The sequence below is a fragment of the Lytechinus variegatus genome, chromosome 2 (assembly GCF_018143015.1).
Source record: "Lytechinus variegatus isolate NC3 chromosome 2, Lvar_3.0, whole genome shotgun sequence".
Lineage (NCBI taxonomy): Eukaryota > Metazoa > Echinodermata > Echinoidea > Temnopleuroida > Toxopneustidae > Lytechinus > Lytechinus variegatus.
The window spans coordinates 29,447,553-29,473,106 of record NC_054741.1 but is presented as its reverse complement, the minus strand read 5'-3'; the positions used below and the strand labels follow the sequence as shown (position 1 = coordinate 29,473,106).

General features: G+C 35.3%; 1 protein-coding gene across 1 annotated transcript in view; it reads right to left on the bottom strand.

The window, feature by feature from the left end:
• LOC121409728 (polycystic kidney disease protein 1-like 2) overlaps positions 1-23,432 on the bottom strand; it is a 38,980-nt gene extending 15,548 nt beyond the window's left edge. Inside the window, exons 1-16 of the mRNA XM_041601636.1 lie at positions 23,363-23,432; positions 19,467-19,763; positions 16,241-16,396; positions 14,438-14,542; positions 12,773-13,156; positions 11,794-12,344; positions 10,651-10,878; positions 10,019-10,202; positions 9,548-9,691; positions 8,913-9,105; positions 5,080-5,321; positions 4,128-4,358; positions 3,423-3,568; positions 2,250-2,468; positions 1,488-1,613; positions 359-568 (exon numbers count right to left, since the gene is read on the bottom strand). Coding sequence (XP_041457570.1) covers positions 359-568; positions 1,488-1,613; positions 2,250-2,468; positions 3,423-3,568; positions 4,128-4,358; positions 5,080-5,321; positions 8,913-9,105; positions 9,548-9,691; positions 10,019-10,202; positions 10,651-10,878; positions 11,794-12,344; positions 12,773-13,156; positions 14,438-14,542; positions 16,241-16,396; positions 19,467-19,763; positions 23,363-23,432 — 3,486 coding nt within the window. The remainder of the gene's footprint in view (positions 1-358; positions 569-1,487; positions 1,614-2,249; positions 2,469-3,422; positions 3,569-4,127; positions 4,359-5,079; positions 5,322-8,912; positions 9,106-9,547; positions 9,692-10,018; positions 10,203-10,650; positions 10,879-11,793; positions 12,345-12,772; positions 13,157-14,437; positions 14,543-16,240; positions 16,397-19,466; positions 19,764-23,362) is intronic.
• Positions 23,433-25,554: the final 2,122 nt, after the last annotated feature.

Sequence of the window (25,554 nt, the reverse complement as noted above, 5' to 3'; positions counted from 1 at the left end):
ATTTTCTAAGTTATGATGACATTTCAAAAACTTAACGTCAGGTTAAGATTTCAATGTTGATTCCTCCAACATGGTCTAAGTTCATTGACCCTAAATGACCTTGGTCATGTGACATGAAACTTTAATAGGATGTTCAGTAATACTTGATTAACCATATGGCCAAGTTTCATGTACTAGGTCAATATACTTTCTAAGTTATGATGTCATTTCAAAAACTTAACCTCAGGTTAAGATTTGATGTTGACGCCGCCGCCGCCGTCGGAAAAGCGGCGCCTATAGTCTCACTCTGCTTCGCAGGTGAGACAAAAACACGATAATATTAATAGTAATAAACAAGAATAAAATGACAATGACACACCTTATTGGGTGTTGCCTCATCTTCAGCTTCAACTGGACAAGTTTTGTTAGAAATGTGAGTTTGAGTTTCCTTGGCAGCACTGAAGATATTCGACAACCCCTCAACCAGAACAGTACCAGCAGACTCTATAGTACTTTGACCTTGAGTATGAGACCCAGATTCAGCTTTCAGAAAGGATGTCATTTCAGACAGTGCATTTGCGGCTTTTACCTGTAAATTCAGGAAATCTTGATAAAAAATATCTGACAATAAATCACATCATCTGACCTAAAACATAAAAGCAAGTTAATCACTAGATTACATTGACTCATTTTTAAAAATCCATATCAGAAAACCAGGTCCATATTGGTAAGTATATGACACATAACCACATTAGTTAGATAATTTTCATGGGACGTTGCGCTATCACTGAAAGGAAAATGAAACCTTTGAAACAAGTTAGCTTGTGTGAAAACAGAAAAATAAAAGAACAGATTGACAAAAGTTTGAGAAGAATTGAATGAATAATAAGAAAGTTATGAGCATCTGAAGTTTAGATCATTATTGTAATGTAGACCCTCCCATTGCCAATGCGCCAAAAGTTGCATGATATCACATGTGAATAACTTTCCCACTGCTTTTGTATATATTTCACTTAAAATGCCTCCTTTATCACATCTATTAGTAGCTCATTAATTCTTTCTATAGGAGGGCTTGTAATACAGATTTTCAAATAATATATTATGGATGAAGAGTTTGTTTCACCATAAGAGCAAAAAGAGAAATTTTGGGGGTATTTTTATAGTCCATCAAAGGAAAAGCTGTTCACATGTAACATCACACATATCTGTCGCATTGCCAAAGGGAGGATCTCCATAGCATTTGTGATTGCAATATTCAAATGCTCATAACTTTCTTATTATTTGTCAGATTTTTCTCAAACTTTCTTGAGCTCATTCTTTGATTTTTCTCTTTCAACACAAGCCGACTGATTCTTAGGGTTTTGTTCCCCTTTAATCATCAACGAGATTTAGGTATGAAATATATCAGGTACATGTACACACTTTAGCATGACTTATAGTCAGACTAACTCTATGTGAACCTCCCCCTTAGCATTTATCATTGAGTTCAAATACTTCATTGCATTCACCTGTACGTCAGTAGAAATTTCTTGCTTGTTTTGAGTAATGACAGCGAGGGCAGCAGAACTTTGTTTCAGGGATGTCATGGACTCTACTGGTATAGCAGCAATAGAGTCAACAAGAGTAGAGCGGATCTATATACACAGTATAAAAAAAGAAAATAAATATATCATCAATTATGTTTGTCCCTCAAACTGTACGTTAAAGTACATGGTACCTTTTATCCATGCACCTATAAATAATGAATAAACAATGTAGAAATAAAATTATGGCATTTATTGTAGGGAAGGAACACCAAAAAACATCTCAATTATTTTGAAATACACCATGGTGGAACATCTTGAGAAATGATAAAAACAAAATGTAGTAGATTTGAACACCTTTCTCTACTAGAACATTTATATTGATAAATTTAATATAAATATATAATAATGATAAGAATAATTTATATATATATTCCACCTCTGATCTGGTATCCCTCCCTTCATCATCAGCAGCAGCATCATCATCCCCATCTCCAATGGAATTCAGGATTGAACCAAGGGCACTGATCAACTGTGTAGCTTATTATATAAATATATAATAATGATAAGAATAATTTATATATATATTCCACCTCTGATCTGGTATCCCTCCCTTCATCATCAGCAGCAGCATCATCATCCCCATCTCCAATGGAATTCAGGATTGAACCAAGGGCACTGATCAACTGTGTAGCTTATTATATAAATATATAATAATGATAAGAATAATTTATATATATATTCCACCTCTGATCTGGTATCCCTCCCTTCATCATCAGCAGCAGCATCATCATCCCCATCTCCAATGGAATTCAGGATTGAACCAAGGGCACTGATCAACTGTGTAGCTTGTCCTGTATCTCCCACTGCTAATAACGTATTCACACTGGATTCAACAGACGATGTCATGTTCAGCAGTTCCTGAGTCATGTTTGCCCCTCCAGTATCTATGGTAGGAGGGCGGACCTGATATAAAAAAAAGAGAATATGATTAGTATTGCCTCAGATAATATGCCTAAACTTGACCTAACTTTGTTTAATTACTTGCTATATTTATAACTGGAGAAAACTTGATATCCCAAATCTTATTTTGCTAATTACATGTTCACACTGAAATCATCAGATAATGTTTAACATAGTTATCATTAGCAGTCATGCTACACCCGGCAACTGATATTGGCGGAAAAACTCATGTTATTCAAAATTAAGAGGAAGTAATTGAAAAGTCCACAATTACTATGAATTTACTCTAAACTATTACATTCCATTGATTATTTTGCATTCAAAATATGAATTGATTCTAGACAATGTATGTAAGATATGAGACTGGATTGCAGTAAAAAAGGAATAAATCAAAAGTTACATATTAATCCCATTTGGGATATTGTTTCCTAAAATTCAGAGGTTGTAGGTTTTGATAAACCAAAAGAAGTCCATGTTTACAAGAAAGCAATCATGCCTTACCATTAAACACTAAAATAAACACAAAACAGAATTAACAAAAAAAAATAATAAAAAGAAAAAGCAAGGCTGATAGCCTCAGTTACAGGTGTGTGATTAAAAACATTCTATTGGGAAAAGAATGACAAAAGTTAGAACAGAGAAAAGCAAGTTATGTAACATTCCTAATTATTATATGCTTATTTTATCAGTACAAGTCTTGAATTTTACTGTCTATAGGGACTGCCTCGACAGAACATTTGTTTTGTTCTTTTGCAGCTTCCCATTTTCATTTTTTTATACATGTACTGTAATTATCCTTATTCAATCTTCGCCCTTTTCTTAAATTTTACTTGCATCTTGCTATGTGTCTTTGTTTCCTTGTTTTTTTTTCTTTAATGTATTTTTGATGTTTTTTGTATGCTCAATGTATTTTAATGGACGTGAATAAATAAATAAATGAAAACATTCTGCACTCACCATACATGTAAAGAACACTGATGTACTAGCCATGAAGTTGTCTTTCACATTAACCTGAAACAGGATAGTATAATCATGTGCACCATCTCCAACAGGGAGATTGAAACCATCCTGTGATGACTCACTGCCTTCATATAGTTGAAAACCTGTGTATGTTCAACATAGTAATCAGTAATGGTTTATATATGATTCTACAATTTTGACCTACCCAAATTTTAAACAAACAGTGTCTTATACATAATAATCCTAATGTAGTAGGTCATTGCAAAAATTAAATTCTTAAAATCAAATAGATTGGAATTGGGAAATTAATCTCTCCAAACCAAATGAATAGTTTAAATGTAGATAAAAATCTGAACATCATCCACATGATCCATCAATTTAATTCTTGTTTAACACGAATATCTCTTAAGATATTTTACAAATATTTTCATATTTGCTCTACCCATTTCAAACATTTGTGCAACATCCACTTTGTCAAATATATGTATTCCTTGAAAATATTACACTTGGAACATGTAGATTACAGTCATTTTATTGAAGATTAATTCAACAATTTGCAATGGCATGTCATTACTTTGGCAGGCTTTTAATCTAAAGCTGTTTGCAAAATTTATTTAATAGATATTTACACTAATTATACACGTTTTATATACTAATAATATACTGTGATAATTTTAGTGATAACTGTAAATTTAATGATACCTTCTCCAACACCAATGAAGTCTCCATCCGCAACTTTGACATCACTGTACGACATAATCTCATACGTTAGGGGGTTATCCACATCAGTAAATCCTTGACATGTCACAGTGAAGTCAGTTTGTAAGGCATAACCTTCTATGGGTGTAACAGAACAGTTGCCTAATGTGGGTGGAGCATTGAGTTGGACACTGAATTCAGAATAGCCGCCTGAAGTGGAATTGGACAGGTAACCTGAAATTGAAAGCAATTAAAAGTCAAGGAATTCAGTTTTTAGACACATCTTGACCTCAGCAAATTTTCAAAGCAACATAAAAAGTACATATTTGTCTCTGGTTCTAACTTTCTGTGTTGTTTGCCGTTAAGTATTTGTTCATTTTAGAACATACACATGGTTTAGCCAAGCTATACATGAAATGATATGTACATTTTTTAAAAGCAAATAACAAATGTGTTATCAATGTTTAAGTTACTGGTACTTGAAATGAGGATTTGACTGTGATAAATCTATTACAATATGATCTATGTACAGCTTTCATTATATCATAAGTCCATTTGTGAGGTGTTGTGGATCAGTGGATAAGTCCCAGAACTTTAAACCACAAGGTCCAGGGTTCAAATCCCACCACAGCACTTGCGTCCTTTGGCAGGGCGTTTATCTACATTTGCCACTCTTTACCAAGGTGTAGTAAATGGGTACCCAGTAGGAAGGAATTACTTGAATGCTCTATGCGCATGACTAGGGTAGCCGTGCTAAAGCTGGGGTAACAGTATGCAGCACTTAGAAACATTTGTATTAAGCGCTATATAAATATTGCATATTATCATCAAAGTACTTCAAATTCAGCAAATAGAATTGAAAATGGTGCACAACATTTAGAATCAAACAATTGCAATTTCTGACTCATTCCCCTTCTTCTAAATCACAATTGCTACCTACCCTACCACTACTTACCTGTAACTCGTAAAGCAATGCCAGTGCTTTCAGAAAAGGAATCAAAGGTATGAGGTTTGATGACCAGGTAGGATTGGTCAAGACCTGTCGTAGTCTGGGTAGATATATCACTTATAATTGAGCTATCATCAGATTGAAGACTCCATTGGAAAGACACATCTCCACTGTCACAGTTGCTGCATGAGGCATGCAGGACAAGACGCTCGGCTGTTAATAAGTATGTGTTGCAGTTACTGATGCAACTGTAAATATGGATAAGAAAATTGTTACATTATTTTTTTTAATTTCAGATGTCATTTAAACCCTTGCCAATACCATGAAATAAAAAAACATAGAGCAATGAAAGACTACCCCTATACAAAAATGAACTGATAGCTAGATAAGCTGCACTATCTAAGATAAGCATATCTATGAGATGTACACTCATCAGACCAGGGGCCCATCTTACAAAGAGTTACGATTGATCCCATCAATTGAAACTATGGAAAGCAAGCAAAGTCAACATATTTAATGCGTGTTTGCTCAAATTCTTTTCTAGATATGAATGTATATCCATAAATTCATTGATTTCTTGACAGCTTGGTGTGTTCTCTTTAGTTTACAAAGGACATTTTGCACATTTCCTGTAGAAAAATGATGGATTTCCATAGAGTTATGATTGATTGGATCAATCTAACTCTTTGTAAGACGGGGCCCAGGTGTGGATCCAGCCGGTTAGATGCAATAGTTTTGGGAGGCCGGGTATTGTTAAAAAACAAAATGGCCCCTGCAATGGTATTGTGTCTAACCCCGCTGGGTCCGTGCCTGCCTGCATCAGACCACGATGCATCCATAACACAAATAATCTACATCTAGAGAATGAGAAAATGAAACAATATTCTGGGTTTTTTTAAAGAACACTTTTCATAATATATATTGTTTGTTGATTCAAATATTCACATAGCTCCACATCATGTAATAAATTAAAAATGTAATAAATGGGTTCATATCTTCTTTAGAAACCAAAGGCAAGTTTCATTGATTGTTTTGGTCAGCAATGTTAATTAGCAAGTTTTATCTCAACCACTTAGATACAATGATAATAGTGCTGTATTGTTACCACAGTAATATAAAAGTTTAATAAATATATTGCTAGATTCATATCTCCAGAAGACAGCAACTGCTTTTTGAGTCATCTTGTCATTGCTAGTCAAATACAAATTTTCTTAGCTAGTCAGATTATATATTTATGTTTGTTGGTTCAAATATTCACATAACTTTACAAAGAATCAATAAAGATAAAAATGTGTTCATATCTTGTATAGATATCAATGACAGATATATTCATAAAGCATTTGGTCAGTGATTTTCACTATAAACACTTTTTTTCTCAACTAATTGGATACAATGATAACAGTACTATCTTATTACCACAGTAATACAAAATCTTAATAATTTCTATCTATATATTTACATCTACAGAAGACAGCAAACTGCTTTATGAAAAATCTTGTTATTGTTAGTCCAATACAAATTTTCTCAGCTAGTCAGATTCCATGTATATATTTATATTTTTTGGTTCAAATCTTCACATAGCTTAAAGTCAACACAAATAAAAATGTGTTCAGATGATACCCTGTATAGATATCAAAGACAGATATCTTCATAAAGCATTTGGTCAGTGATTTTTCACTACAAACACTTTTTTCTCAACTAATTGGATACAATGATAACACTATATTTATTACTACAGTAAAATGAAATTATAATAAATGTATTTCCCATATTCACATCTCAAGAAGACAGCAAACTGCTTCTTGAGACATCTTGTCGTTGTGAGTCCAATACTAATTTTCTAAGTGATATTATATATTAATATTTGTTGGTTCAAATCTTCAGAGCTAAACATAAAGTCATCAAAGATAAAAATGTGTTCATATGATATCTTGTATAGATATCAAAGACAGGTGATATCTTCGTAAAGCATTTGGTCAGTGATTTTCACAAGCATTTTTTCTCAACTAATTTGATGCAATGATACTATATTTGATACTACATTATCATGAAATTTCAATATATGTATTTGCTACATGTATATTCATATCTCCAGAAGACAGCAAACTGCTTGAGACATCTTGTCAATTGTGAGTCCAATACAAATTTTCTCAGCTGGTCAGATGATATATTCATGTTTGTTGGCTCAAATCTCCACAAAACTTTACAATCAATAAAGACAACAAGTGGAATGCCTCTGGCCGTCTCACCTGCATCACACGGTTCAATATAGCAGCAGTGCTGACTATGAATACTACTCTAACTCGCACAAGATATTCAGTGATACATGGTTACTCTTATGTCCAAGTTTAATGAACTAGACCACTTTTTATGAACTAGACCAATAAACTTACAGAGATATGATGGTTATTCAACAAAAAACCCCAACATGGCCAAAGTTCATTGACCTTACATGACCTTTGACCTTGATCATGTGACCTGAAACTCGCACAGGATGTTCAGTGATACTTGATTACTCTTATGTACAAGTTTCATGAATCAGATCCATAAACATTCAAAGTTATGATGGTAATTCAACAGATACACCCAATTCGGCCAAAGTTCATTGACCTTTGACCTTGGTCATGTGACCTGAAATGAGCACAGGATGTTCAGTGATACTTGATTACTCTAATGTCCAAGTTCAATGAACTAGACCAATAAACTTTCAAAGTTATGATGGTAATTCAACAGATACCCCCGATTCGGCCAAAGTTCATTGACCCTAAATGACCTTTGACCTTAATCATGAGACCTGAAACTTGCACAAAATGTTCAGTGATGCTTGATTACTATTATATCCAAGTTTCATTAATCAGATCCATAAACTTTCAAAGTTATGATGGGAATTCAACAGATATCCCCAATTCGGCCAAAGTTCATTGACCCTAAATGACCTTTGACCTTAGTCATGTGACGTGAAACTCATGCAGGATGTTTAGTGATACTTGATTAACCTTATGTCCAAGTTTCATGAACTAGGTCCATATATTTTCTAAGTTATGATGACATTTCAAAAACTTAACCTCAGGTTAAGATTTCGATGTTGATTCCTCCAACATGGTCTAAGTTCATTGACCCTAAATGACCTCTGACCTTAGTCATGTGACATGAAACTCTAATAGGATGTTCAGTAATACTTGATTAACCTTATGGCCAAGTTTTATGAACTAGGTCCATATACTTTCTAAGTTATGACATCATTTCAAAAACTTAACCTCAGGTTAAGATTTGATGTTGACGCCGCCGCCGCCGTCGCCGCCGTCGGAAAAGCGGCGCCTATAGTCTCACTTTGCTTCGCAGGTGAGACAAAAATGTGTTCATATCTTCTATAGATATCAACAACAGATATTTTCATATAGCATGTGGTCAGTGATTTTTGGTAGCAAATTTCATCTCAATCGATTAGATACAATGATAGCAGTACTATATTATTACCACAGTTACAAAATCGTAATAATTTCTATCTATACATTCACATCTACAGAAGACAGCACACTACTTCATTAAACACCTTTTCACTGATAGACCAATATTTTTTTTCCAGTCAGATGTCATTACTTGATCATAGTTAGTGGAATCAATGATAAATATCTTTTTTAATGTTTCCTTTAGGGAATACAGCCTGCATGCAACAAATGAAATACTTCAAAAGAAGCTGAGTAATGATTTCAAGCAGCTCTTAAACATAAAAAATTCCATAAACTTAATATCAAATGCGAAATTATGCAATTATATCTAAATTCTAACAATCATGTAAGATAAAGTTTTTAAATGATTTGATGTTTTCAGTGACTTACTCTATTTCTATTTCTGGCAAAAGCCCTGGAGTCAACAGGATGCTTTGTTGAGTTGAACCGGATGCTCTTCCTTCTTTGGAAATAATGAGCCAGAAATTCAGAGTTACATTGGCTTTCAGGATGCTAGACATAATTTCAACCTTGGAAGAGTGTGAGTTTTCCAAGATTTCTTCATCTTCAAAACAGGCATCATCTATGAAAAGAGAAGAAAAAATGATAGGAAATATTCAAGTTTATTTTCTCTGAATTGATCCTTGTCAATCTTATTTTTGATAATGCAATTATGTAAACATTATATTCTTCTTTTCATCAGTAGGTTACATTAAACAGTGATATCAGAAGATACCATCTTGACATTAAAGCGAATAATTCATTCATTGTCTAAAAAAAAGTCAAGCCATTGGTGGTTGCCTCGCGGATTATCTACTGTGAAACCCAAGAGATGGTGGGACACAACTATTGCTCAGCGGACTAAAATCTTATGATAAAGAATATACTGTAGTTAATGCACCTAATTTATAGATAAAGTGTGGTACAGCTCATTTGCATGGTATGCCATATTTCACCCCCCCCCTCTCTCTCTTTCTCAAAAACTGCAAATGAATAAGAGAAAAATACAGATTGTTTTCTTGTACCTGTATTTTGCATAGCTTCATCCATAGACAAGTACATGGTTTCACCATCAACCATTACACAGTACCACACGAAGGTCAAGTCACCGGATGACCCATCGGGGTCATATGAAGTTGATCCATCTACTATCAAACTGGAAGATATACCTACAGATAAATGAGAAATACAGACATTCACAAATTACAGTGACTTCCAGTCAAATATATACACACAATGAGAACACACAAATAACAGATGGTACAAACAAGTTTAAAAGCAAGTGTTCATGAAGGAATACTTCAGGTTGCAAAACAAATGTAAGAAATATTTAGCCAAGTAGTGTGACATTAACTTAGACAGTGGAGGGTAGGGTAGTCCTGTATGATTCCTGCCATTATTTACCGATTGGAGCTGAGAGCTTTTAACTTGTTTCACTTGTATTGAATTGATTTCTAGGGGAGGGGATAAAAGTCAAGAATTTCTGATGGAATTACCGTGAGATCGAGAAGCTCCACCTTTGATTACTGCTACCAATGGAGATGGCAGGATTTCAAGCCAGGTGATGATCTGTTCTTCACCAGTGACCTCTCCTGATGTTCTATGATTCATCTCCACTTTGAGATTCAAGCTATGAATACCATAAGGGAGTGTTCCTTGTGGAATTGTCACTTGAGGAATCTGGTAAAAGCATTGAAGAAATTACAATTATAGGGTTTGTAATAGCTTTTAAATTATTTAGTTAACATGTACAAGAACATGTAAAAGATTGTCTTACAAGATCTTCTGAATAAATGTTTGTAATGGACCCATTATTAAAGCATCCATAATGTTCAACCTCAACAATATTTTTCTTTAGATCCTACAGCAGAATATATTGGATTCATTTAGGTCAATTTCTAGAAGAATGCAATTTTGATATATAATATTTTTGTTTTACTTTTCAATATTGATTTTTTTATTATTTGCGATTGCATTAAAAGAATATTTAAGTGTATAACAATTATACATTTCAGTTTGTATTTATGAAACAAGCTTCATTAACATTCATTTTCATATCACATACTTTATACCAAGTAATAAATTTCAACCATATTGTCAAGTTAATCATACATGCACCCATATTTACATGTGTGATCTTTTCGAAGGCGATCACTGCAACATCATTTTCGTCAGATGTGAATATCCACCACTTGAAGTCAGAGGTCATAGGGTCATTGCATTCTTCATCAAGTTTCATGTTGGCTGAGATGCCAATGTCAGATGCTCTGAGGAACCCAGCTGGATGTGTGCTGTTGCCTTTTCCATTCACAAATCCAAGTTTCCTTATACACTCAGGTTTCTCAATCACATCTACCTGCATATGATGTACAATGACATTTTGTTCTTATGCCTTACACTAAGTTGGACTATCCCTGACAAAGAAGATATGCAGGAGAGAGCACAAGACTTACCTCAGTCAAGCCTACAGAAAGCATATCGTATAGATTAGATTGGTGGGTATTTTTTTACCTGAATGCTAAGAAAGCATGAATGCTTGTAAGCAAGCAACCAGAGGACAGACGGCTTAAAGTCCTCTCTGAAGGACCTGGTAATGAGGATTAATGCCTTACCAAAGGGCCCTAGTGCACCAAGTGGGAATCAAACCCGGGTCACCGGAATACAAATCCCCCACTCTACCGACTGAGCTATCGCGCCTCCATATCTGGAAGTGTTTCATTAAAGGACTTGTCAGATTTTTTATCCAGCAATAATCATGACAGTGCTTCTCAGCCAATCAAAATCAAGTACAGTTATCAGACCTGGGGAGCGTTTCATGAAAGGACTTGTGAACATTTTATCCGACAAGTCCCATTTTATCCGACAGTTACCATAGTAAGAGTGCTTCTCGGCCAATCAGAATCAAGGAAAGTTGTAAGATCCAACTTGTTAGACAAAAAAAAGATGAAACGCTCCGAAGATTAATCCTAGGACGGATACTAATCAGTTTTAGACTGTCATATTGTCACATCTTTCAACTGATATTTACCCCTAACCCTCCATCTCCATCATTCCTTTCCAATATAGAGTATTTGTTCATTACTTTCCCAAATATACTATTCTTGCGTTAAAAATTATAATTAAACAGTGTAGTTTGTAAAATTGCATTCAATCAAAACATAAACAGGATTAAAGCTGAAGTTTTAACTAGAAAAATTACAAGCAAATGGAAATGCAAGTGTCAAAATAATCTGTCTTACAATGGTTTGGATGTATAAAGATGAATACTTACTTGAACTGAAAAGGCCAAAATTTGAAATATCTCCGCTGTTACCGTATAAGATCTAACATCTGAATACAGATGATTTTGAAAGCTGGCAAAAAGTCCCTCCATAGAAGAAGTGCTGTCTATCAAGGGATCGGGGATGTCAGCTAAAGACCAATAAGTTGGATTTGCAGTCGAGCAAGCACTACCATCAAAACAGAAGGTATAATTGGAATACTCAACGATGTCATCTGTGACAAGAGCACACCATACTTCTATGCCAGCATAGATGTGAGCAGGGCAGAGAATGTTTATTGTGGGAAGTACTGTTGCATTCACCGTAGATGTGAGATTGTGGGTGGTCCCGACAGCAATTGCATTAATGGCAAAAAGTGAAGATACTGGGAATGTGACGAGCACTGCATCTTGAGAGTAGACTGTATGTTCAATTGATTCACCTGATAGATGGTCTGTGATAGACCAAATGATCTGAGCTGAAATCGGTTGAAAGGGGCCAAAGATAGATGCAATAACAAGGATTGTGTCATTGACCTGGAAGATGTTATCAAGGCTGGATTCTGTGAATATCAAGTAAAAAAAAAGACAAAAATATTATTACAGCAGCCTTAGATTCAGACTATGTGTGATGACCATAATTATGCAGCATATACAAGTTTTGAATAATGTGGAATTCTTGTAAAATTCTATTCGATAGAGACAATTTGATAAATAAAGTAACTACCGGTAATCATATTCGGTAATCATATTTGGTTTGTGAACATCAGCAACTATTAATGGTGTTGTTGGGATAAAGCTGACCTTGAAAGTACATTAACTACATTAATGCACTGTAAGTAATTATGGTCACCAAGCAAAAAGCCGGGGTAATAATATCCAAGTCCTTTGGAAGCACATAGAGACGTCATATTCAAAATGTGATATGCGCTACACAAGAACTGTTTATTATTGTTAATATTATAATGCTCATCACAGCTCAAACTCTTACCATAGTTGGAATACATAATCAGCTCCACAATAATGAAACTAGGTTCAATAGTGGGCACCACATGAGCCGACTCTGAAGAAGCAGAAATTGTTGTAGAAGGTTGGGTTGTTGCTTTTCCGGTAGTGCTTGCCGTTGTAGTCCTTGCATGAATAGTAGAAGTTTCATGGACAGTAGTGGTAGCAGATGTGGCAGTGGGAGGAACTGTGGTAGATGCAAGATGAGTGGTAGTGGCATGTTGACTTGTCACAGGATGAAGAGTACTGTTTACAGCATGGGCTTTTTTGCACACAGAATGATGTGAACTCAAGCACCCCTTCCAAGTCCATTCTCCGTATGGACTTTTCATTTTAACACAATCACGGCTTTCATCTTGATGGCTGTTAGCTATGTTCAAATAAAAATATATTCTACAGTGCATATCAAAAAAGAAAAGAAAAACCCTGGTAATCAAAAAATATACAACTTGTGGGTAATTTTTTACACATATAATCTTAGGTTTGGGTCTCATCTTTCCAATGAAAGTAAAAGTTTTGACAGAAAGTTACACTTGAGTGAGCACTGCCCATTTTTGTAAAGCTCGCAGAAAAATGTTTGGGCAGAAATGCTAATTTTCATGCTGTGTCAAGGGGAAAGGGCGAAATCAAATTTACTCTGCAAAACATTTCTCATACATTCCCTTGCACTTTAGTCAATTGAAATAAAACAGATACATTCAAGCATTTTGTAACAATTTTGCCACCAGAATTGAAATTTCAACTCTTAGTAAGCACAAACTTTTACCCTTTTTGTGCCAGCTGGATCTGAGGACATAACTAAATGTGAATAAAAGTATATATCAGACATCTCCAGCATTTTTCAACAAGTTTTTATCATTTAAAGTGGGTTTACATTTCATATTTTTATTTCATACTTGTTTCTCCACACCTTTTCCAAGCTTGACAATGATTAACAAAATGAAAATCAAGCCTAAGCCATTTCATATAAATCGCAACCCGTCACGACGGCCTTGGTGTGTGGGGGGTGGGGTGCAATGCTCTCTTCGAAGTGTTTTGGGCAAGGAAACAACTTAAAAAGGTAAAAGATATCTTCAAATCAATTTACTAGCTAAATTCAACGTGTACTTCATGATTAAGGTCTACTTTTATTCGCTTAACTATTTCCAAAGTTCTGCGCAAATCATTTTCACTAACTTATCAAAAGTAAGTGGTGCTCACTCAAACGGAAACATTTTTCGACAGTTACATCGTCATTGGCTTAAATGGATCTGTACCAATGTTAAAATCTGGAAAAATCTTCGGGATATTACAAATATGTAATTTCACAGGATTTTTTCTAAGTGTAAACTTTCTTTTGATCAAACTGTATAGCAATTCTGAGAGCAATAGGAAAAGCAAATGACAACAAATTATATGATAAGAAATAATTCTTGTACAAAGTTGATTTCTCTGAATGTAATTAACCAATATGACTTGGAAGAGTAAAGGATTTTTTTTAAGAAAAAAGCAATCAATACTTTAAAGCAAATTCATGTACAGTAGCAACTTTATAATATCATACAAGTATGCTTCACTAACTAGCAAACAATTTTTGAATTACTATGAAATTTGTATCCCAAGCTAAGAAAAAAAGATGAGTCACAGCATTTCTATTAATTCAAATGATTACCTGCAAAATTTTCAAAGTCAATGGGGGTTCCATCTGAAAAAGTAGTATATACTCCTTCACTTTCCACATCAGTTATTCCTATCCATGAATGACTTTCAATGGATCCTGAAATAAAATGGAAAAAATATATTTGATAGTGAAATTTGGTTAACCTGGAGTAAAGTTTTTTTTAAAAACTTTAAAGAACACATTTATTTATATTTAGACATATGGTTGTAAAAACAATACAGCATTAAAGAGAATATAAATTTATATGTGGATATGCCAAAAGGGCTTCCTTAAACCAGCAATGATAAGTTTCTGATAGTTTTCTGCTTTTTATTCAAACAAACTTCATGCTACATACAGGGTGAATTTTTCTTTAAAACTAAACAATAGAAATTTAAGTTTATTTGTTTTGAATGAAAAAAAAAATAAAAGGAATACTTCAATGTAAAATGATATTAATTTTTTTTTTCACTTTTTACTAATTCTATAATAAAACTCAACATAAACATAGATCCATCATGTTTGAAGTAAAGCTTTGAAATTGGGGACTAGAATGTTGCAGAATCTACTTCCAGAGTTAAAAGTGAAATTGACAACTGGTAACATAATAATGTAAGTTTTATGTATATTCACAGTGGACTGGAATATTTTATATTCAGACCGTAATGTCACTAAATAAAACATATATGTACAGGGATTTGGTGTATATTGACTTCAAATGGGATGTTTTAGTACAAAAGGATTATACAGGCATATTTCATTAAACAGAAATGATGAACACACAGGCCCTAAGTACATTATGCGCTATGAACGCCTAGCTTAGCCGGGTAATATAGGAGCGCCTTGAGCACCTAACAAGGTGGAAATATGCGCAATATAAATATCCTATATCATTATTATGTTCAATAAAGTTATGAAAAAAATATTTCTTATTTAATATATATATTGCTCAAGAATAAGTCAAAATTAACAGGTTTTGGGCTTTCTTGTGCTTTTCAGCCAGCCTCAAGAACAGGATGTCATGCTGTGTTAGAAGCATTGAGATTCCAAAGGTTTGTACACAGAAAAACTTTTCTCCTTTTTTTCATTATGAATTTGATTTTTTAAATTTATTTACAGAAGAGACAATTATTCAGCTCTCAGATAGATGGCAACCTACAACTCTTCACTAGTTTTTGTGATTTCTTTGTTTGGCTCGTATTGGGCCTAAATTGCTGTATTACTTTGGTCAGGAAACATTGTTATACATAATCTAAATGCAGATAGAACCGGAAAGCTGCATCAAAAGCAAAGGAAACAAAATATGGCAAAAACTAGTCTAAAGCTGCAGATTTTATCAATCAACCTTGCAGGAAAATATATTTATATCTCTATGTGATAGAAGCATAGAAAACAAAATGTGTAATCTGAAAGCAGAAAAAAAAATCACCTGGTTTTTCTATATACAAACCTATAGTATCACAATGATTCTAATACAACATGACATTAAGGTCTTGGGGCCTGTGGAAATCACAAGAAATCATATTTTTGAAGCAGATAATTGGAGCTATTAGTAAGCAAAATGCTCAGCTGGTAAGCAGTGAAAATGCATGAAAGAAGGCTGCATTTGCTGTGTTTAGTGGTTTACAAGCTTTTGATTGGTATATCATTTGTCATTTAGGTGTCTGTCTGGGTATTCAAAAATTGTTTGTATTGCTTTCATGAAGTTTCATTCTAATCTCTGTAATAGTGACAGGCATATTTTTATAATACTCCATCTCTATGCTTGCTCTCTCTCTCTCTCTGTATTCCTTTCTCTTCACTTATAATTCTTACCAAGTATAAATGAATTCTCGTCTTCACTATGTATGCTGGCTAAGTCAGCACCAAATCCAGAACAATATTCTCTTGCTGAATCCCAAGATTTCCCACTTTCCTCAAAAAGATAACAGTTTCCGTCATTATAAACCCAGTCAGTTTCACAGAGAGAATCTGAGGAAAAAGAGATTGGGGAGTAGGGTTAATATGTATTAATTGACAATTTTTCCATAAAAATGATGAAGATTAGATATCATTACGACAATCAATTTCATTATAAATTAAATAAGGACACAAATAAGTGAACTGTTCAATCATAAAAGGGTTAGATGATGGTTGAAGACTTGCATGGTGGTATAAACAATCGCAGAAATGGTTTAAGCTACATCATGTGTAAAGTCCAGAAAGGAATAAGAGAAAGTGAATAAAAGTAGAAGTAAAATGGAGAGATGACAAAGTAAAGGCTAAAGATTAAAGTATCTATTTGGAAATGAGTGTAGTTCTAAAAACAACTGTAAACCAAAAAGATTAGAAAGCTTGCAAAGTAGGCAAGATGAGAGGCTGGCTAGAATTTGAGAGAGAGGTGAGAGAGACCTGAGTAAATGAGGAAGCTGGCTTAAAATATGTATTGTTCTAACTTAATCTTTGCTTTGTTAGAAACAAGTTTTAACAAAAAATAATACTGATCCCAACTTGTCCATCCCTCAATGTCTACTTGTCTTGATTTTGATAACTCCCCACTCTCATTCAACTCTGATCCTATGCAAGATTTTCAATAACAATTGTAAGAGGCTGTGAAAACCATTGAATAGCAGGGGGGAAATACTTGGGGCTTTGGGAGAATTTGCCCTGAAAAGACCAGAGAGCTCTGGAAAAACTAGAGCTATCATGGAAGGTGATTAATACCCCCACCGTATGTCATTATCTTGGCAACTGTTTCAAACACATGGAAAAAATATGTCTTGCCTAGTATTACCCACAAACCAATGTGTGAGCTAAATATAATGAGTAGTTAAAAACAGGTGAAGTGGTTCAAACTGCAAGATTTTTACCTAATAGTCTTTTGACATATAATATGTTGTTACCATAGCAACAAGAAAAATATATGCCCTGCACATCTATACCTCAAGACTAATGTGTAAGGCAAATTTCATGAGAAATGGCTGAAAACTGATGACAAAGTATGAACCAAAAGATTTTTACATAATTTGGAGCGTATATGTTGTTAAAGCCCCCTTACACCTGACCAAATGTAGGTGGAAGGGTGATGAATGGGAAAAATCCATGAAATGCATGCAAATTCAAATAAAATTTCCATCAAATCATGCAATCAGTAACTATTGTCAAATTTTATCAACGAACGGTAAGCGAAGGATAAATATGACATGCAAAGGATGTCAATTTTTTTGTTCACCTCTTCGAGTAAATTGCAGCCGAAGGCGAGTGAAGGGTTGATATAACCCAATAAGACGAATGAACAGTGAGCAATGGTTTGATATGGCGTGTCATTAGAAACAAAGACAAGGGAATAGATTGGGCATTCTTGTACCTTTGGCTGCGCTCCTCGGGGTGTAAAAAAGCAACCAGGTCTATCTGGATTTCAATATGGCCAGAGAAGTCACCCAAGCAACATGCCTACAGTGAAAGGAAGTGGCAAAGGCAGAGGGAAGGTACAAAAGACTACATCTACTGGGAATTAAATCCACAACCTCAGGATGTTCACAACCACAGTCTGAAGTGCCGCCTCCTCCTAAGAGTCCCACAGACTAACGATCTACCGGTCCACAGTCACAGCCATGGTCACGGTCTTCTACGCCTGCACGGTCTCAAACGCTGTCTCTATATCAACACCAAGAGGATGCCGCCAGTAATGCCAGTGATGATGATGATATATATGCTAATCCACAACTAGGTGCCAGCACAAGGTAATATTATAATTTGGTAAACAATTATTGAAAGCTTGTGATGTATCCATTACAATACTTTATCATAATAATATTATATTATACAAAGCTTTTTTCTGCATGTCTTTTACAGTCAGTGTGGTGGCAAGAAGAAAACAAGTGGCAGAAGGAGGAAGGACGGCGGGAAATGAGGACGAGATGGTCGAGTTCCTCCAAGACCATTGGTCCCTGTGGAACATTCACAACAAAGACTATGGGAACCGGGACATCCGCCAGTCATTATTGCAGCAATTATCCCAGTCTGTACAGGTCTCAGGTAAATATATCATACTATACTAGTCACAAAAAGTTAAGAATCATCTTTCATTTGTTGTAAAGCTGCTAATTCCAGGCAAAACAAACGGAGCCCTACATTAAAATCTCTGAATATGATTTTACATGCTGAGTATGATTTTATGAGTTTACATCCCATTCAACTTGTTCATGGATGTTCAAAACTTCAAATTACTCCTTTTTATGAATGTTTGACCCAATGCGCCTGACAGAAGATTGCATAAACGATAAGATGCATGTAAACAAACTTTGCTGAATAGTTATCATTAGGTATTCAATGAATTATGGTTACGCATTCCCAGTAATAACCTTAGGACAGACACATGGTAACAAGAAGTTACAGAACAGAATTTACTTGTGATCCTTTTTGTGAGTAGTTTATTTCAATGCAACACTGAATAATCCATATGATACAAATATAATAATAATACAATATTTTTGTATATTCCAGTCACTGATAAATCGAGGGCTGGTTGAAGAGGATGAGGGATACCATTACTAAGCTGGCAAAGACCAAGTCTGGTGATGCTCTGGAGGAACTGACCTACAAGCAAAACTGGATAGTACATTAAGTGGACACCTACATGTAACAATGTGATTTATTCTGTCATAAAAGTGACCCTTACATAATAGCTGATCACTAGAACAAAGAAATAAGACGGCAAGTATCCACCTAATGTTATATCCTAACTAAACATCTTTACCTTGAAACTAATGCATGAGCCAAATTTCATGAGAATTTTTAATAACTGAGGAAGTAGTTCAAACTGCAAGATTTTTACCTTATTTTTGCCATAATATACTGTTCCCATAGCGACGTAATTTCTAAAAACATACAAAAAATGTGTCTTGCACATCTTTACCCCAATACAATATGTGTGCCAATATCCAATAGGGTCTATTACAATAACTAAATTGGACTGGTGAGCTAAAAAAGTAGCCCCAGATTTTTATCTTTATCCCTGAATAACATGATACTAGAAAAGACTCATTAGGTTTAGAGGTACCTTCACATGTGTAGGTGATATTTAGATACTTCCGTGTTCCTGAGCATGGATCTCCAGAAAGATCATTCTCAGCTTCCACTGTGCATTGTGACTGACCATTGCAGAAAGCCAATTCAGGGGCCACATCCAAGACACAATCAGTTGTGTAACTCAAGCCACAAGTGGATGCATCAGTTCGCCCATAGACAGAGGATGAGATACTGATAAGATTTTCACCACAGTCTATTACTCCATCTTGGTTCTCACAAATAATCTCAGTCTCTGTATTTAACAAAAACAAAACAATCGCAAACAAGCCTTACATTTATTTATAAGGCAAAGCCACTTTTCTAGAGGGCACATATCTTCTTTTGCTTCTTGTTCTTCTTCCTCTCTTGCTTCGGAGATTAGCAGATAGATCCTGCGTATCAATGCACAACAAATTTCCATGGCCAAGCCCATTCACCATTGTGAAAAAAAAAATCATATTTCAAGTTTGGCTGCATTCTCAATCTAAACATATAGGATGAAAAATTACTATATTAGCTTTTAAAGGTAAAGATGAGTGCAACTGATCAAAGCTTTTTAATAATAATAATAATAATGATACATAGGATTGATACAGAGTCTTTTCCATTTTGACTAAATGTTCAACGCTCTTAGATTTAAAGAGAGCAAAATGTATTAAAAGTGAAGAGTACTTAAAGAAGTACAAGAAAAGATACATTATAATTGAAGAAAAATTTCTGTCTTCAATTCAAACCTATTTTAATGGGCAGCAAGTCTCAGTGATTTTACACTCTGCATTCTGTGAGATTTCACTGCAGTATCTTCCCAATTTCACTTCAGAATCAAGACTTTCTCATGTGAAATGTGAGACAATTCAAAAGAGTGAGATCATGAGCTATCATGATTTGAAATGTCATTCTGAATCAAGCCAGCTCGGTACGGCAGTCTTTTTTTCAGGTTCTTAAGACCAACACCATACTTGAAATCACCTTTGTGTTCCATACATGTCTAAAGGGGCATTGCAAGAAACTTGCGATCAATTGCAAGTCTATTTTTGTTCCCGAAATCAAGCACATGCCATGCAATTAATTTGCAATTTTGATTGCTAATCTGCTCCATGAAACAATGAAAGTAATCTGATTTGCTATAATTAAAAGTGCTCAACAAATTTTAAAATTGCAGCAGAATATTTGCAATTGATTGCAAATATTTTCTTGCAACACCCCTAGGTCTCCCAAAAAATTTAGTCTAGATCCTGATGATGTTAAAATTTTAACAAACTTCATATAGATCTAGATTTATTTAGAGTCTCACTTAATGTTAGATCCATCCTAGGTTTATGCCTCTGATTTTAGATTAGAAAGATGAAGACAAATGATTGACGAACCCGACGTCTGCTCTTAGGCATAAATTTTTTTGGATTTTACATGTAGATCTAGGCCTAGATCTAGTCTGCTATGCAGACTCCTTGAATCAGCTGTGGTACACACACACTGCAGATGTGGGTCTACATTTGTAGACTAGCCTAGATCTACAATGTAGGTCTAGACTAGAACCCTATATCTAGATCTACTTTGAAAAACTGGTAGACTAATGAGGGTATTCTTAAATTTTTTTTTTCTGGCTCTTCTAACGTTAGATCTAAAGTTTGTTTCTCCTATTAAAAGTGAGATTTTATGAGATATCGAAGAGGGTGAGGCAGCAAACACTTTTCCCCAGGTCTAGATCTAATGTAAACCAAAAGCTTCACTCTCTGTTATATTGTTTTTTCCACTGAACTCTGTTGGCTCCACTCACCAATTACAGAGACCAGAGTTATAACTCAATCTGTACAGGGACTCAATAATGGCCATATGTTTACATATTAAGTTTGGATAAACCAGGTAAGTGGGAGTTGAGCGACAGCCGAAGTCACTCTTTTTTTCCTTCTAAGTTTAATTTTCCCGTTTTGGTGCATATCAGGCCAAAACTTTATGTTGGTCCAGTTCTTTTTATATATTTTTATGATAAAGAAAAAATCAAAGAGCCCTGTCAGGGGATTTTGCATTGTTAAGCCCCTATAATGGCGGCTGCAAGATCGCGAGCTGTGTACGAGGAGAAATTGAATTTTTTTTTTTAAATGTTGAAAAACTCCTCGAAAAAACGGCTGCCTGGACCTGGTGTCTAACTCTAGGGCTTAGCAGACCCTACCTCTGGAGAGGGTTCGGCACTACACTTCACTACCGCTAAACTCTGCTCCACCTATCTAACTAGTTAGGTCGAGCGGAGGTAGTGGAGCCTATTCCGAAGGGAGCCCAGGCCAGGGCTTACCGTGTATTTGGCCATAGACACAGGACTATCAACTGTTAAGCAGAGATGCCAAGTTCAAAGACCAGCTAAGCGTGAGATTTTTCTGTGAATATGAGTGAGATCACAGACATTGTGTACAATGTAGGCCTATATGGGGATAGGCTGTGATACTGATAGTTGCGTGAGACAGAGATTTGAGGGGATGAAGAGTCCAAATTGCTTGAGTCTCAAGCATAATGCGTGAGACTTGGTAGCTCTGGACTCTGGTTAAGGTAAAAAAGTTCTGTCGCGATACCTCTCCAAATTCTTTTAAAATTCATAACAAAGTGGCAGATCGAGACTTTGTACAAAAAGTCTAGATTTTTCGCTTTTTTGACAGAGGTTCCAGAATCCAGTCAACTGGAAGTGGAACCTCAAAAAACGTTTGTGCCTCGATGTCAGGATACAGTCATTACTGCAGTGTAACATGTTCTGAGACCTTCATCCATATATAGGCACGTATTGTATTACCGGACACTATCATATTTCCGGATGCGCATATTACTGCGTATGAAATCAATTTCGTTCCGTATGACTTCCGCAGATCAATTTCACAGATCAATTCAAAGAACAAGATTGCAAAAACAAGGCGAAAAAATCCAACTTTTACCTTATTTTTCTCTAAAATGACAGAAAACGCTTAAAATATCTTATAACATAGTTTTGCATTAACAATTGATCCCAATTGATCTATTTTCTGATGGAAATACGGGCCTAATTATTTGCCGAATTTTAATCTCGTCCGCTCCATCGCTCAGATCGTCGACGGCTAGTTCTCAAGGTACTCGGTAGTCCGGCCGTGCGCGAGGTTTACCGTGATAGATCTAGAGCTAGAGAGCCGTCGACGATCGACAGCGCATCGATCGAACTTGATGACCGAGGGTCACGATATGAACGAGCATATTAATACTGGAAAGTGCCATATCGAACGCGCGATAAAAAATGAAATTGGTTAGCAAACACAAATTTATTACAAAGATCTGCTCAGAATAAAAGCAAACAAAAACTTAGAATTTACTCATGATATGATATATCATGAAAAAATCACACGCAATTCTTTCTTACATCAATGTAATCAAGAATATTTTTACCCACCCGGCGCGCGTCCGGAATTATGATGTAATTTGTCACACACGAAAATAATTGTTTTTCGCGAAGGGTATGCGGCAAGTGCGGTGCAAAGAAAACGGTTGGAAAATATAAAATAATTTCGTCATATTCATAATTTTCAGAATATTTGGAATAGCAAGTGATAATTTTTCTTGATTGTATTTCCTCTAGTTGTCATTTTTTAAGCACTGAAATAAAGGTGTCCGGCAATAGGATACACTGCCATACCGGTAATCGTGGTAGGCCCTAAGACTAAGTGCATAATTTCTGTTTTCACAATTCAGTTTGATAGATATTTTGACCATAAATTACCCTAGTCCCTTGTCTATGGCAAAATACACGGTAAGCCCCTGGGCTTCCTGGGTAAGCCTGAGCCTGAGGTAAACTAAAAGTTAAAAACAAACCCCAGCCCCGCGGCACAGTGCATGCCGTGGGATTGGACCCTGGCCTTGGCTTTGGATTGAACTCACCTGCGCCAGCGATGTTGACGTCTACCTTCACGATGAGCAAAATGAAGAAACTGAAAGCAACATTCCACATGGCAGTAGAACACTCCACAACGCACTACGAAATGATGAGCAATCAATGTCGTTTTCCAGGCCAAGATATGTGTTTGCACACTATCTGCAGTACTTTCAAACCAAATGTTAGTGTTAGTTGTTGTGGTCCAAAACACCGAATTGACAAAATCTTGATCCGGTAATCACGATAACGCGCGATACGCGACGGTATGCATTATCGATTTTGACGTGAAATTTCGATCGATCATGGTTGATCGAGGCGGTAGCCGAGGGTGTGTACGTGTGATTGGCGGCGATTGGTCCAAAGTTTCTGGTTGCTCGAGCCTCGGCCTTATGCAGGGGCGAATCCAGCCTTCGCCAATAGGGAGGGGGGGGGGGGGGTTCAGCCATATTTTCCCCGATAGGCCGCTCGAAGATGATTTTTGGTTTCTTTGAAGGGGTAGTCCTAATCAGGGTGACCAGATTTTACAAAATGAAATACGGGACAATTGACAAATAGAGATCAACAAAGAAGCCCACGCACAGTGTTAGACTTGTGAAAAAAATAAAAAGAATTGGAAGGGAGGGTTAACGAAAGAATGAAGAAGAGAAAGAAAAGAGATGAATTGAGAAGGAAAGAAAATGAAGGAAAAATATAAAATAACAGAAAGTTAGAATAGAAGAAGGATGAAAGAAAGAATAAAAGAGAAAAAAAGGTTTCCGTCATTCTTTGAAATGAATATAGAAAGAAAGAAAAGGAAGGGAAGATGAATAAATGTGTGAAAGACAAAATAAAGGAGAGAAAAGGAAAAAGTAAGAAAATGAGGAGGAAAGAAAAAAACGCGAAGGGAAGGAGGAAGGAAGGGAAAGAAAGAAAAATTAGAGGAAAAAATAAAGAAAGGAAAAAAGAGAGGGAGGGGAGAATGAAGGGAGGAGAGAACGAAAAAAAGAAAAAATAATGGAAGGAGAGAAAGAACAAAAAGAAACAGGAAAGGAAGAAAGAAGTAGCCAATGTAATTTTAAGGAAAGAAAGAATGAAGGAAATAAGAAAAGGAAATTTGATAAATTTGATCCACGCTTTAGCGCCTATTAATATGGCGGCTCAGCTACAGCCGGGGTAATAATATGATACCAAGTATCAAAGCGCAGTTGAGTATATGCACATAGTAACTGCGCTATATAAATGGACATATTATTATTATTATTAAAGAAGGAAAGTAAAAGAAAGAAAAATGAACACAGAGAGAGAAAATTCAGGAATGAAAGATAGGAAATAAAGATAGATGGAACGAAAAGGGCATGCGGGAAGGATAGGTTGGGAAAGAAAGAAAAAGGAAAAAAAGTTCAAACTACAAGTAAACAAAAAAATCAATCATCTAATAAAAATCATAATGTTATTTGATGTTTTTCTTAAAGCTTGTTTATAGTTTTGGTAAATCCACCAAAATGCACCTATCACTATTCCAATTCATTGCTAGCTAATATGAATGGATATGCCCTATAACAGTTATGATGTGGAGGATATGAAATGAAAATGTGTTTTACAGGATAAATTTTACGATTTTACATGGAAATTTAACTTGATCGGGTCACCCGATCAAATTAAAATATCTGTGTGTTATTGTCTTTCAATTAAATCCTATTCCAAATCATGGAATGGGCTGAAACTTTCAAGATATGTTCTTTGTCTGTAAGTTTTGGATATCTAATCACTAAATATATAAGATAGGTGCCCATTATTTTAATTTAAAACAAGCATCGCCGAGAGAGGGCGCTATATATCCAAGATTTTAATATTTGAAATTTTCTCAGGGAAGTGCACACTCTCAAGACAAATCAGTCAGTCAAACATGACTAGTTAATATGGTCAGCTGGGTGCAACTGTTATTCTAGTCATATTTGACTATTTTCTAGTCATATTGTACTAGAAAAGAGTTATTTCTGACTAGAATATATGTCAGAAATGTGAATATCAGTGATTGCCATATCAGTTGCTCCCAGCTGACTACTGGTCTAGTCAATTTGACTGATTTGTTTTAAGAGTGCAGATGGAAAAATATCTAATGGTCTCTGCGCTTCAGTAAGACTGTCATATTAGATTATATTCGATTATCAGTCACATTATTGACCCTTTACCAAAGCTATACACAGGCTTTAATGTA